This window comes from Camponotus floridanus, unplaced genomic scaffold (genome assembly GCF_003227725.1).
Source record: "Camponotus floridanus strain SB8 unplaced genomic scaffold, Cflo_v7.5 scaffold1, whole genome shotgun sequence".
NCBI lineage: Eukaryota > Metazoa > Arthropoda > Insecta > Hymenoptera > Formicidae > Camponotus > Camponotus floridanus.
This window is the reverse complement of record NW_020229214.1, coordinates 1406800-1418957: the sequence shown is the minus strand read 5'-3', so window position 1 is coordinate 1418957 and position 12158 is coordinate 1406800. Positions and strand designations below refer to the sequence as shown.

The following is a 12158-nucleotide window of genomic DNA, read 5'->3' as shown; positions in this document are numbered from 1 at the left end:
GGGTCTTTAAAATCGATTTCAGAGTTAGACCAGGAGGTTCACCAAAGCCTAACCTAAACTTAAACCTAACATTAAGTTAAGATTTGTTATGAGTTGATTTTATTAACTTAGTTTATGTGATCAGTATGAAAGTACCACTGTCAAACTTGCTAAATTATTTTATGAAACATGGGAGATAAAGGTATTTAATGATTTTTTCCCATAATAAAATATTATCTTATTTCATTTTCCAATCTTTTTTGGAGCAATATATAAACATGTACTTAAAAGCACATTTATGTAATATTTTTTTTAACAAATCGTAGTGTATATAACAAAGTGTACATAAATATATATATATATATATATATATATATATATATATATATAAAGTTATGTAACAAAAAGGTATTAGTAAATTTTTTATTCATTGATCATTATTGAATGTAGATGTAAGGATTTATCACAATTGAAAATAATATATATTATTAAAAAATTAATAGCTCTTAATTATAAAATTAATCTCTTAATTATTAATTATAAATGTAATAACTCCTAATGGATAAGTTTTAATAATAAATTTTTTTTTAAAGAATACTAATTTTTTAATAGTGTTTGAAGATTATTTTTTAAAATAATGATATATAATTTTTTATTTTTAAATAATGTAAAGAATATTAAAACAAATTTAATTATTATAAATGATGTTATACTTTTTGATAAAGGAATTTGAGAAATTTATTTACAATCTTTTCTTATTAATTTTTTATTTACAATTTTTTCTTATGTCAATCTGTATTGAAAATAACTCAAAACATTTTCAGGTCAATTTGAAGAGATTTTTTTCTATTTACAAAATTATCGAAAAAAATTGTTTTTTACAATATTTTATAATCTTTTTTAATTTTTAAATACAGTTTCCAATATCAGTTTTCCAATTAAGTCTTAAAACTAATTATTCTGTGAAAGTCTATTTGGAAATTAATTAAGAAAAGTTTTATCAAATAGCTTTGTCTATTTTGTTGTTGAAGTTTAGTTTGTGAAAAAGCTTATTTTTAATCTTTAATTACTTAAAAGTTATTAATGTTTCAATATTTTACATATACATGTGTGTTTAATCTAGTAAAACTCTTCCTCCTCTTTTAATTTAATTAATATTGTTTGTAGAACATCATGTGCACTTTAGCGGCGGATGCGGACTTGGAAAAGACAACAATATTATGATACAGCCACAGAGACATGGCCACATTGATGCTCACTTAGGATTTTTGCAATTGCATCATAGGTTATTCTATAAAACTTATAAATTATAATTAATACTTTTTTCAATCTAACAAATTATTATTTTAAATGCTAAGAATGAAAATTTTTAGTAAATTTCTATCGTAATTTTGCGTTTTTTATTAACATTTTTAACAATATATATATAAAATATGTAAAAAAACATAATATACATAATGTATATATGTATGTGTATGTAAATATGAATACATGATGAATATGTATGAATATACATTTTTTCCAGATATCACATAGAATTCTCTGTGCCATGGAACACATGTATCCATCCAGAAAGAAAAATAGTAGCCCCGGCAATAATTGCAGGAAACCACAATGCAAACTGTTACATTGTCCTTTTGACACAAGAGAAAGACAGTTTAAGGTATACAATTTGTTGTATATATATTTTTTTATAAAATAAAATTTTTGAAATATAACGAAATTAAAATCACGTAAAAATGACTCTGATAATATACAATATCCAAGTAATCAAAATAAATTGCAAATATAAGAGCCAGGCATAGATTTATGTCTCACAAATAATTTATTCAATTTAAACACATAAAATCACAATAAATAAACATTTCGATTTTAGGATTATATTTAGCAATATTAGCAACAATTATACTAGTATTGTTACAAGTGATTTTATTTATCGTCATTTTATGTTTAAATTAAATAGATTATTTAATGTGATATAAACCCGCGCTTGGCATTTACTTGCTCTCGTTAGGTACATGTTATATTTTTTCATATTCAATTATCACATTTTTTCAAATTGATGTATAAAATAATTGTTTCTTTTAGATTGAAGATAGAGCTGCTAGCATATAAAGAAAAAATATTAAAGGAGGAAGTCGAAATAATGTGTTGTCTATCTGGTACGCCATTGAAAATTGTATTAAACGCACGTGTTTTAGCAAAGGATAAGGGCACACCATTATTAAGAAATGGCATACGTAGCATTGGTATAGAAGGAGTAGACGAAGACGAAGTTTCTGAATAAATCTGCTTGCTATCGAGCCTTCAATGATATTTAGGCGTTAAGCTTTGCCGAGTATTAAAAGTACAAACGAATAATCGGCGGAATTAGCATTCCAGAATAGAGCGGATAATACAATTGTGAAAGAAAATGTTCAAGAAAATGTTTCGCAAGATAAAATAATCTGCCTACTGTTGCTCTTTTTAAGCGTACGTCACGCGCAAAATGCCTACAAAAGCTATGACACTTATCGTCTGCTAATTATATATCCGCAGGTTATAACAAGTAAATTGTATTTTATCGTTTTATATCAACTGTCAATTTTCAACGAAACTTTCGCTAAATGAACACAAGGTACTAAATCACCTTTTATTTATGTATTCGTTAAAAGAAATTAAGATTAAAGAAAAAATTATTTGAATAAAACGATAAAATTTTCTTGTGGCTTATCAATAACATTTGGCATCTTTGTCAAAGTTTCAATAATTTATCACTAGTTTTACATACACTATCATATTGCTATCGGATTCATAAAATTGAATCAACAGCAAAACATGATTTGTCGGTTCTTATTCAAACGACAGTAAATCTCAACATCGAAAATTGAATTTTTTCATAGGAATTCCGGTTGGACCGTCTACAAATTCGCAAATGTTAAAACCTAATTTTGCTAACGGATGACAGTTACTGCTGGGATTGCCCCATTTGCCTTTAAAAGTCATCCAGCCTGGTAAAGGCTCGTTGTCTTCTTCCAAGAGTAATTCTAATTTTTTCCATGTCGGCCAGGCAGTCCCGAATCCGCTTTCATCATATAGACGTGGAACACGTACAAATTTGTGTTTTCCCGGAGCTGTCCAGAGCCCATGAGAGCCGCGCGCACTGAATAAAATCGGATGCGAGCCATTGGCGGTATAAACTTTTTCAGGAAAAATCGGCTTTTGGAAGAGACCTTTTCTAGTTTCCTGACTTTCATAAACAAAAGTGCCATTTCGTGGATCATATCGATAAAATGCACCGGCGTCATGGGCTGATACATACATCGCCAGAGGATACTCGTTATCCTAAAAATACGCAATATTTATGTATATATAAGTGTATATATGTGTATATATATATATATATATATATATATATTTACTTATGTATAAACAAATAATTACAAATAATACAATTTATTTTTTATATCGCTCTGATACTGTTCGTTAGATTAAATACAGTTTTTACGATAATTGATACGCGTTATATGTATGTTAATTTGGCTCTAAATATAAATTTAAGTAATAAGCAGGTGTTCAATACTTAAAATTTTTATCTGACATTAGTATATAGTTTGCCACATGGATTAGCTAAGCTTAAAAATATATTAAGATAAAATATATTATCGCAAATTATATCGTATATTTGCTGGTTTTATTTCAAGTATACGGCAAAAGCAAAAGAGCAGAAAAGTTTACTTTGCAAAAAAATTTTTAAAGAAAGTACTTTACCTTGAAGTAAAGACTCATATGTTCCCAATCTCCGATGTGACTGCCGTATTCTTTGAGCGTGCCTATGCACATGCCACCCATAGTAGGTATCGGCCAACTGCCAAAAAACCCAAGATCTAATACGCAGATCATTTTTCCCTCGCTAAATGGGTAGAACATCCAGTAGGTCACGTGAAAGTGCACTTTTCGACATTCATTCTTCTCTTTGACTTTTTCGAACCGCGATTCTGTTTTCGTCTGAGATTAGTTTTACGTGAACGAAAAAGAGAAAGACACTTATATTCATAAAAAATAATATATAACAAATTTTAAAAAATTTGTTTTATAAAGTAAAGAAATTCAATTTTAAATTTGATATCGGGAATTTCCAAAAGAGATAAAGTGTAAAAAGATGCATCTATTTTCGTGTTTTATACCTGTTGCATTCGTTCTCGCAATGCAATCTGTGTTCTTAAATCATTGTCATCATTAGATTGTCGTTGAGACAAAAGTCCAGAATCCTGTGGCAACGTTAAAGTGTTCTGTTCGCTCTTAGATGTCCGTTTAGTTTTTTTCATGCGTAGCCACGCATCTTTGGAAACGCATTTTTTCACAAGAGCGTAGACAGGCACAGTTCCAGCGGGTTTCCGACCATATAAAAAAGACGATTGATTCCTTAATAAGGATTCTGTCAAAAAATTCAAAACATTAATAGCAATTTTGTAACAATATTTTTTTTATAAATATTCACACTTTATGCCTTGTATGTTTGAACAGTTTTTATTTATTTTATATCTTTCTCGTATTATCCGTATGTTATAATTTGAAAAATTTGAACATTTACCTATGTCTATTCTAGTGCGAAGATAATTTTGATCTGACTGTACGTTATCGAGAAATTCAGTTACACCAAGGGGTAAGAATCGTTCTCCTGGAGCGAGCCATACTAGAGGCGCCCAATCACGTATCAATCTTCTCACTAAAAGATCAAACAAGAAAATATTTAATTATTGAATAAGTATCTAATATATATCTATCATGCAAAGAGTTTAACGTGGAAATTATTCAGGATTTCTCTGTAAAATATCTTAAAATCGCGATTATAGTGTATGCCTTTTTTATGGCTATTTATCAATTATTGCAGAGTACGTTTGGTGCAATACACAACAGATCAACCTCATGTACGAGCGAATGTACGCACATATATGTGTATACGTATGCCGCAGAACGAGTGCACCTCTAACTCTCGGTTCGACTACATACTCATTTTCGCTATATCGCGAGAAACGGGCACGTAGGTCAACGCGAGATTCTCGTAACCCCATTATGCGAATATCTAAGAGCGGCTAAAGCCTTACACTGGTTTGTTCTTGTATAACTCATTTTGTTATACAACAATAAAAAGAGAAAAAAGATTACGTATGTGTATGAAACGTACAACAAAATCGCATTTAATCGCAGACTCAACAATCCGTCTTTTCACGGAATTAAAGAAGCCTTGATACTTTCTTCTAATGAATTATTTAAAATACATCATGGTAATAATTAGCAAGTTTGTTTAATTGAAAATTAATTAATTGTTAAACATTCTAATATAACGATCTTAAGATACCGATTTTTAACAACACCGAATTACGGATAAAGTCGAAAATTAATATGCGACCCCTTTTAATCCGCTTTAACTTATTTTGCTTCTTTCCATGATGGAACCGGTCCAGAAATGGGACAACCAATATTGAACTCTGTACAACCTGTTTGTTCGCGTACGCGGAACAAATGCGAATGTTTCGCATAAAGTAACCATCTCTTGTACATCAAGTTTATCATACTCGTTTGCAAAATCTTAAATATATTTCACTGTTACAAAAGCTTTTAACGATTGAGTAAGAAAGTTTTACAATCCCGTATATTTTACGATCGCGTTGTGCAATCTTTGCGTACAATGTAATCGGTTATATTTAATATATGAATAAGTGTACTTTAACTGTGTGTGCATGTGTGTGTATGGCTAATTTATAATTATATACAAATATTTTATTAATATTTATTAAATATTAAAAATTATTAATATTATCTAAAAGAAATAAAATATAAGAACTCGATTCTATTTTCTTACATTTTTTATATAAATTTAATAATGATACTTTTTCTTCTTATAATTTTTTTTTTACATAATTGCAAATGCGATTAATCGTAATATAAATGATGCATACCGACGAATAAGTTTCGACGAATAAGTTTCGATCAAGAATTGATATTGCCTTATATTTATTGATAAATCACGCGATTCATTCAGCCAGTCAAGCTACATTTGAATTTTGAACAAATGCCGCGCATGAAAATGCATCGAACAAATATATTATTTTTTATATACGCGCGCAAAAGCGAAGAGAGCAAAAGATTTGCTTAAATTTTCGTTTAAATATACTCGAAATTTATATCGATACATATTTCATGCAACGAGAAACATACCTCGTTTTTCATTGGCCGCGGGTAGACGAAATCCTGCAACCGCACGAGTAAAGATCAATAAACAAACAAACAATAATCCAGTCATGTTCGTCCCATCGATGCATTTTGATACAAGGAACGTGATCCATAATCATCGATCCGTGTTCTTCTTCATTTACTTCCGCATTCCTATGATTCGCGCTTAATTCCTACGAAGAGAAGCGATAACGCGGGAAAGGTAATCCTCTTCGGCATCAAAACACTTCCTGGACTAAAGCGCGACTACCTCGCGTTTTCCGCGCCGTTCACTAGACAAACGTTGTTGCAGTCACACGTATATATTACAGGAGGTACACGCACATTTGTAATCAGACGCGCGCGCGGTAAAAGTTTGAGAGATTATTACGAAAGAGAGATCCAAATTAAGGGGGGAGGCTCCTGAGTATTCGCCGCGAATAATAATTAAATGTTAAGGCTATAATAGTTTGAGTTATAAGCGATCAAAGTTTGTCAAAGATATCATATAGAATTCGCGCGCTCAGGTAACTACCTCTATAATTACATTTACATGTGTACCGATCTTTCATCTGTTATTAATTTTTTTATATCAAGTGATAGTGATCTATTGTATTATATAAGGTTATGGTATAATGATATTAGTTTGTTGTACAAATTTTATTTTTTATGTGCGTGTTTATCATGTACATCGCATACATTATGGTGATTAATTAGTATTAACAAATTATAAATAATATACAGGAAACGTTTACTTTTTTTAAGTAAAAATTTAAATAATTTTTCAATTATTACATTTAAACAGAATTATAAAATCTAATGTTTTAACACATATTTAAAAAATGAGATACATTTCTTCTTAATCAAAGAAATATTCTACACGAAATATTCTACATGATATCATTGGCAAACTTTGATTGCTTATAACTCAAAAACTATTGTAGCCTTAACATTTTTGTATTAGAATTTTCGTCTCAGTTTTTGTTCAGGAATATGTTATTAAAATTTCAATTGTGAGTTATGCTGTATATAGATACATATAAAGAATAAGACATTTTAATAGATAGTTTATTGATTAGATTAGAAATTGTGATAGTTTATGATTCGGAGTATTTTGTTCTTATTTTCTATATTCTTTTTAAAGAGAATTATTTATGTTATAATTATTTTATTAAAAAAAGTAATTATTTTCAAAAAAGTGTACATTTAAATTAAAACCATCTAATATAATTCAACGCACATATAATTAATCTATTTGATACTCATTTTTAATCCTTTTTCGAGAAATTTGTAACCCAATTTCAAGTTAAATTGCAATTGCAAAAATTGTACGTTAAATTTTGCTACATAATGACATACAATATTTAGTTCTGGGTTTATAAAACAGTCAAATAATTATATAAAATTGCATATATTATTAAGTTCTTTCGTTAACAAACTAATTTTCAACTAATTGCAACTTTTACAATAGATCTTCAAATAATGCATTTTTTATGTTTGTGCGATAAAATTTTAAAATATGTACGAATAATCATAAATGAGATAGTTTATTGTAAAAGTTGCATTTAATTGGAAATTAGTTTGTTACAAAAGAATTTAATAATATATGGAATTTTGAATATACCTTATATACCTTATTGTGAGTTTAAAATAATTGTAAATTCTTAAAGAATATAGAGAAAGATATTTTTTATTAGTAATTGTTTAATTTAAAGTAATATAAAAAGAATATTGGAATTGATCAATATAATTATTATATTTAAATTTAACATATAAAATGAAAAAAAATTATGATAAACATACACACACACACACACACACGTATATATATATATATATATATATATATATATATATATATATTTATATTTATATTTATTCTAAGTGTGTTATTTCTCGCTTCTGACGTCACGATTTCAATATGGCAACGATGACTACTCAGAAGTCTTAAATTATGGGGGGCAAACGAAAAGGAAAGCGGAACAGAAAGAAAGAGAGAGTAGCGTATTATTATATTAATTATTCATACACAACATTTTTAGATATTCGTACAATATACATAGTGTATTTTATTATTTTATTAAAGATAAACAAACCTAATTTCTTACACATAAAATGCTGGCAACTATCTGCAATATCATTTGCTAGGTATGATTTACTGATTTCTAAGTAAATATAATTTAAATTTGTACCATCAATCTTCAAGCTAAGCAGATTAAATTTCAATTTCAATGTAAATTGCAATTTAATGCAATAAAGTTATTCTATTGAATTAAAGGCAATAAAAGTAGAAAAAAATATATTTAAATAGTTATTTGTTAGAAAGTATTCTTACAGTCACAAATATTTTGCTTATATAATAGACTCTATATTTGTGCATTTATGTACAGAATGTAAACAAAAGTTAGAGCATTATTCGAAGAGAGTATTTTTGGTATCAAACCGAGACGAAAAATTTTGATATCAAACCGAGACGAAAAATTTTTTACTATTTTTCTTCTCAACAAATAATTATCAAGATATTTCAACTTCAAGATTGAATATTTTTATTGAAAAAAATAATAAATTTTTTTTTTCGACTTGATTTGCTCCAGGAAAGACACTCTTGGAATAATGCTTCCAATTTTGTTTATACCCTGCTTGTTCCTTACATAACAAATAATATGTAATCAATTTTTGTAAATTTGAAATAATATTAACGAAAAGAGAAACCTGAATATCACGGACTCCTGGTTATACATATAAACAAGTTACAAGCTGCTTAAGACTGATTGCCTATAATTGAAGCACAGATTTAATAATTTATCTTTGAACTATGTATTAGACAAGCCTTCAACCCCAATGGTTTTTCGAACGAGATAAGAATAAGAACAATCGATTTTTAGCGAAGCGAAAAAAGTGTATCGCGAAAAATCGATTTTCTGCATCAGGCAAAACTTTAGATCTATTCGCTCGAGAATTGGGCGGATGACTTGCTTTGCTATAAATTAAAAGTCTAAGCAGAAGTCATCATCATGAGTATTTAATCTTTTAATATCTTATGTTTCCTTCTCTTGCAAAATATATAACCTAAAAATTTTGAAAATACGTTTAACTCATTGAAATATCTAATATTTCATATGTCATGTTGTCTGTTTTTGAAAACAAATATATTATAAATATAATAAAGATAAAATAATCACATAACAATTAATATTTATCACGCAATGGCTATAGAAGCCGATTGTACGTTTGTGACGTTTATATTGCTTGTTTGATCTTTCTTCTACAATTAGGGCAAGAAGCCTGCAACATAAAGAGCATAATTATGAATTTTTGAGTCCCAAGAATTACACCGGTATCGACGCATTTTAAATTTTACCCCAGGATCATATCTTCTCAATTCATCAATGCAATCTTTGTGAAAATTATGTTTACAAGGACGCAATTGTATTACTTCCGACTTCTCGATTAATGCGTATTGGCAGATTGAACAATAGGTTATATCATCTTTACTCGTTGTAGGTTCCCTCCCATCTTTATTTTTTAAAGAGTTTGATGAACTCCTTCTATTGAATGTTGTGCTAGAAATAAATATATTTTACAAAAAAATGCTATATGTAACATACATTTTAATATTATAATCATTTACTATTACTTACAATAGATAAAAACACAATAAATAATTCTCTTGTCGCATTTGTGATTTAATTGTCAAAAAAAATGAAATAAATAAAAACAAAAAATAATCATATATACAAGAAGTGGAAAATACAAAATCAAGAAAATGTTAAATAATAATCGTGAGCACAGGTAATACATATATGCATGTATGTATTAAGATGGATACTTTTCAGCCTTATGCGACGACCAAGAACGATCTTCGTAGCGATCCTCCGGTGACCTGTCATTTCTAGAATATGAATGCTGCTGCTCCTCGCGATTTTCGTTGAACACATAATACAGAAAAGTCGCTAGTCCAATTCCAACTCCGACAAGGAGTACTAACCCGGGATACGTCATTTTAAACATTAGGGACTTAAGCGATACGTTTATGACGAGTATACCTATCGCTCGTCCTCATTACTGTTCTGTAATTTTGCAACATTGTGTCATTTACGAATATAACGTACGTTCAACGGAAAAATATTAATTACAGAAATCCCCGTTTTGTATCAATCAACGATGAATCACTTTCTATCTCACTCTTGTATAATAACAGAACAAACCATCGCATGAATGCGTGTGCACGATTGTATATATGTATGAAACCTAACTTATCCTAACATAATCTAACTTGACCTAACCGAGAATGTAACCATAGACATAGTAATATTAGACCGAGGGTGTCCTCTTGAAGCTCCAGTAAAAGGGGATGGAAAGTAGATGCCGTCTACTTTTCTCTCTCTAACGAGGACAGACTGAGAGTAAGAAAGAGAGGCAATCAGCTTTTCCCTCTTTTTCTTACCCCCACTTTCTCCTCAGAAAGAGAAAGGTGAACAACATCTACTTTCTCTTTCTACCTATGTTTCCAGTTTGGCGCCTTATGCTCGGTCTAGCCATATTATTATGGCTGTGTTCCGATATAAACTGCCAGTACTGAAAATCTATAGTATACGTGACGTAAACTATAGATTTTCAGTGGCAGTGAATATTGGAACACAGCATGCCTATGAAAGTAGCCTAACATCAATAAGCTTGTCAACTCGATATATTGTGTTCTTTCTACAAAATGGGTAATAAAACCGAAGTACAAAAGGGATAGGAAACATCAACAAAATTGTCAACTCAACATTGTATAATTTTTATAAAACTATTGTCCAGATAGGACAGTAATATTTTAACTCGATCTAAGGTTAATATTATATAATATTATTTATCCTACGATAAATTTTTTTCAATTACATATTAACTAGCTATAAAATAAAAAATTTCTAAAAGATTAAAAAATACTATCGTGCAACCAATCAATACTTAAAAAATTGATTGTACGATAAATGTAAAATCGACCTAACTCGATCTAACTTAACTATGAAAGATAACGTCAACAAGGTTGCCAACTTAACGTATCATATCTTTTCTACAAAGTGGACAATAAAATAAAATAATCTATAAGAGACCATGTATTTTTCAATCTTTACTATTAAAAGCCGTATTAAATTATATATAAATTAAAATTCAAAATAAAATTCAATCAATCAATTTGAAAAAATCTTTACTCTTTTATCTAATTGGACAAATTTAATGCGATTTTGATTTTGAATGTAAAGTCTGATATGAAAGCTTAATGCTCAGACTAAAAATATTAAATGTGTACAAATTTGGAAAATTTTGCAATAATGCAATAACTGATCTCATATAGCAAATTTTATGTATTAGAGATGTTTACAACTTTATTAATTTACCCGATAAAAAATTTCTGGATTATTTATATAAATTTCGTAAAACGTTCTTTACATTTGATGTAGCGATATTATTACTACAATACAAATGTCATTATTTCTAATATTTTAAATAAGATTTAAATCACGATTAATAATATATTTTAAAATAAAATATAAAATGAAATATATTTCCTTCATATATTCGTTTTCAATAATTAATTGATTTTCGCTTGGAATAAAATGAAATAAATTTGGAGATAAAAATAACGAATACGATGATAAGAAAATTATCTTTTTATAATTATTATTTTATTATAAAGGACAAATATATATAGACACAGTTTCTGGAAGTACTGAGGTGCAGTCTTAAGATTCTAAATAGATTCTGTAGATCACTGTACATAGACTATATTCATTAAAAAGTATCCTTTCTAATTTGTCATATATTTATGATACTTAAATAATATTTACAGCCAAAGAGAAAGAGTTTAGTTCTTTAGTTCTTTGAAAAAGTATATACAAGAGTATTCATATTGTTATTTTTTTTACATTTTACTTCTTCGTATGTCGATTTGTCGTTTTACAATGTTTTATTCTATCCTTAAGTTTTCTGCTGAAAAA

The 12158-nt window shown here is 28.4% G+C and overlaps 3 protein-coding genes across 6 annotated transcripts; 1 reads left to right on the top strand and 2 right to left on the bottom strand.

The window, feature by feature from the left end:
- Positions 1-4835, top strand: LOC105250408 (UPF0687 protein C20orf27 homolog). 2 transcript variants are annotated; one of them, XM_025406849.1, is made up of 5 exons: positions 1-181; positions 1147-1264; positions 1505-1642; positions 2068-2596; positions 4568-4835. In XM_025406849.1, the coding sequence occupies exons 1-4, from the start codon at positions 169-171 to the stop codon at positions 2264-2266; spliced, it is 468 nt and encodes a 155-aa protein (XP_025262634.1). In that variant the 5' UTR covers positions 1-168; the 3' UTR covers positions 2267-2596; positions 4568-4835. The 2 variants fall into 2 exon arrangements, with proteins under 2 accessions (XP_025262634.1, XP_011254784.1); XM_011256482.3 differs by lacking the exon at positions 4568-4835 and adding an exon at positions 2862-3311.
- Positions 2615-6491, bottom strand: LOC105250405. Its single transcript, XM_020027293.2, has 5 exons — positions 6181-6491; positions 4553-4687; positions 4146-4396; positions 3730-3966; positions 2615-3303 (listed from the first exon to the last, which is right to left on the bottom strand). Exons 1-5 carry the CDS (start codon positions 6263-6265, stop codon positions 2833-2835), a joined length of 1179 nt encoding a protein of 392 aa, XP_019882852.2. The 5' UTR covers positions 6266-6491; the 3' UTR covers positions 2615-2832.
- Positions 6492-8713: 2222 nt separating this feature from the next.
- LOC105250404 (E3 ubiquitin-protein ligase Arkadia-like) lies at positions 8714-10427 on the bottom strand. 3 transcript variants are annotated; one of them, XM_025408063.1, is made up of 4 exons: positions 10311-10427; positions 10004-10244; positions 9536-9737; positions 8714-9459 (listed from the first exon to the last, which is right to left on the bottom strand). In XM_025408063.1, the coding sequence occupies exons 2-4, from the start codon at positions 10183-10185 to the stop codon at positions 9415-9417; spliced, it is 429 nt and encodes a 142-aa protein (XP_025263848.1). In that variant the 5' UTR covers positions 10186-10244; positions 10311-10427; the 3' UTR covers positions 8714-9414. The 3 variants fall into 3 exon arrangements, 2 of the variants coding, with proteins under 2 accessions (XP_025263848.1, XP_025263842.1); XR_003122686.1 differs by having other exon boundaries at positions 8717-9243; positions 9357-9459; positions 10004-10427; XM_025408057.1 differs by having other exon boundaries at positions 10004-10427.
- Between the last annotated feature and the right edge of the window lie 1731 nt (positions 10428-12158).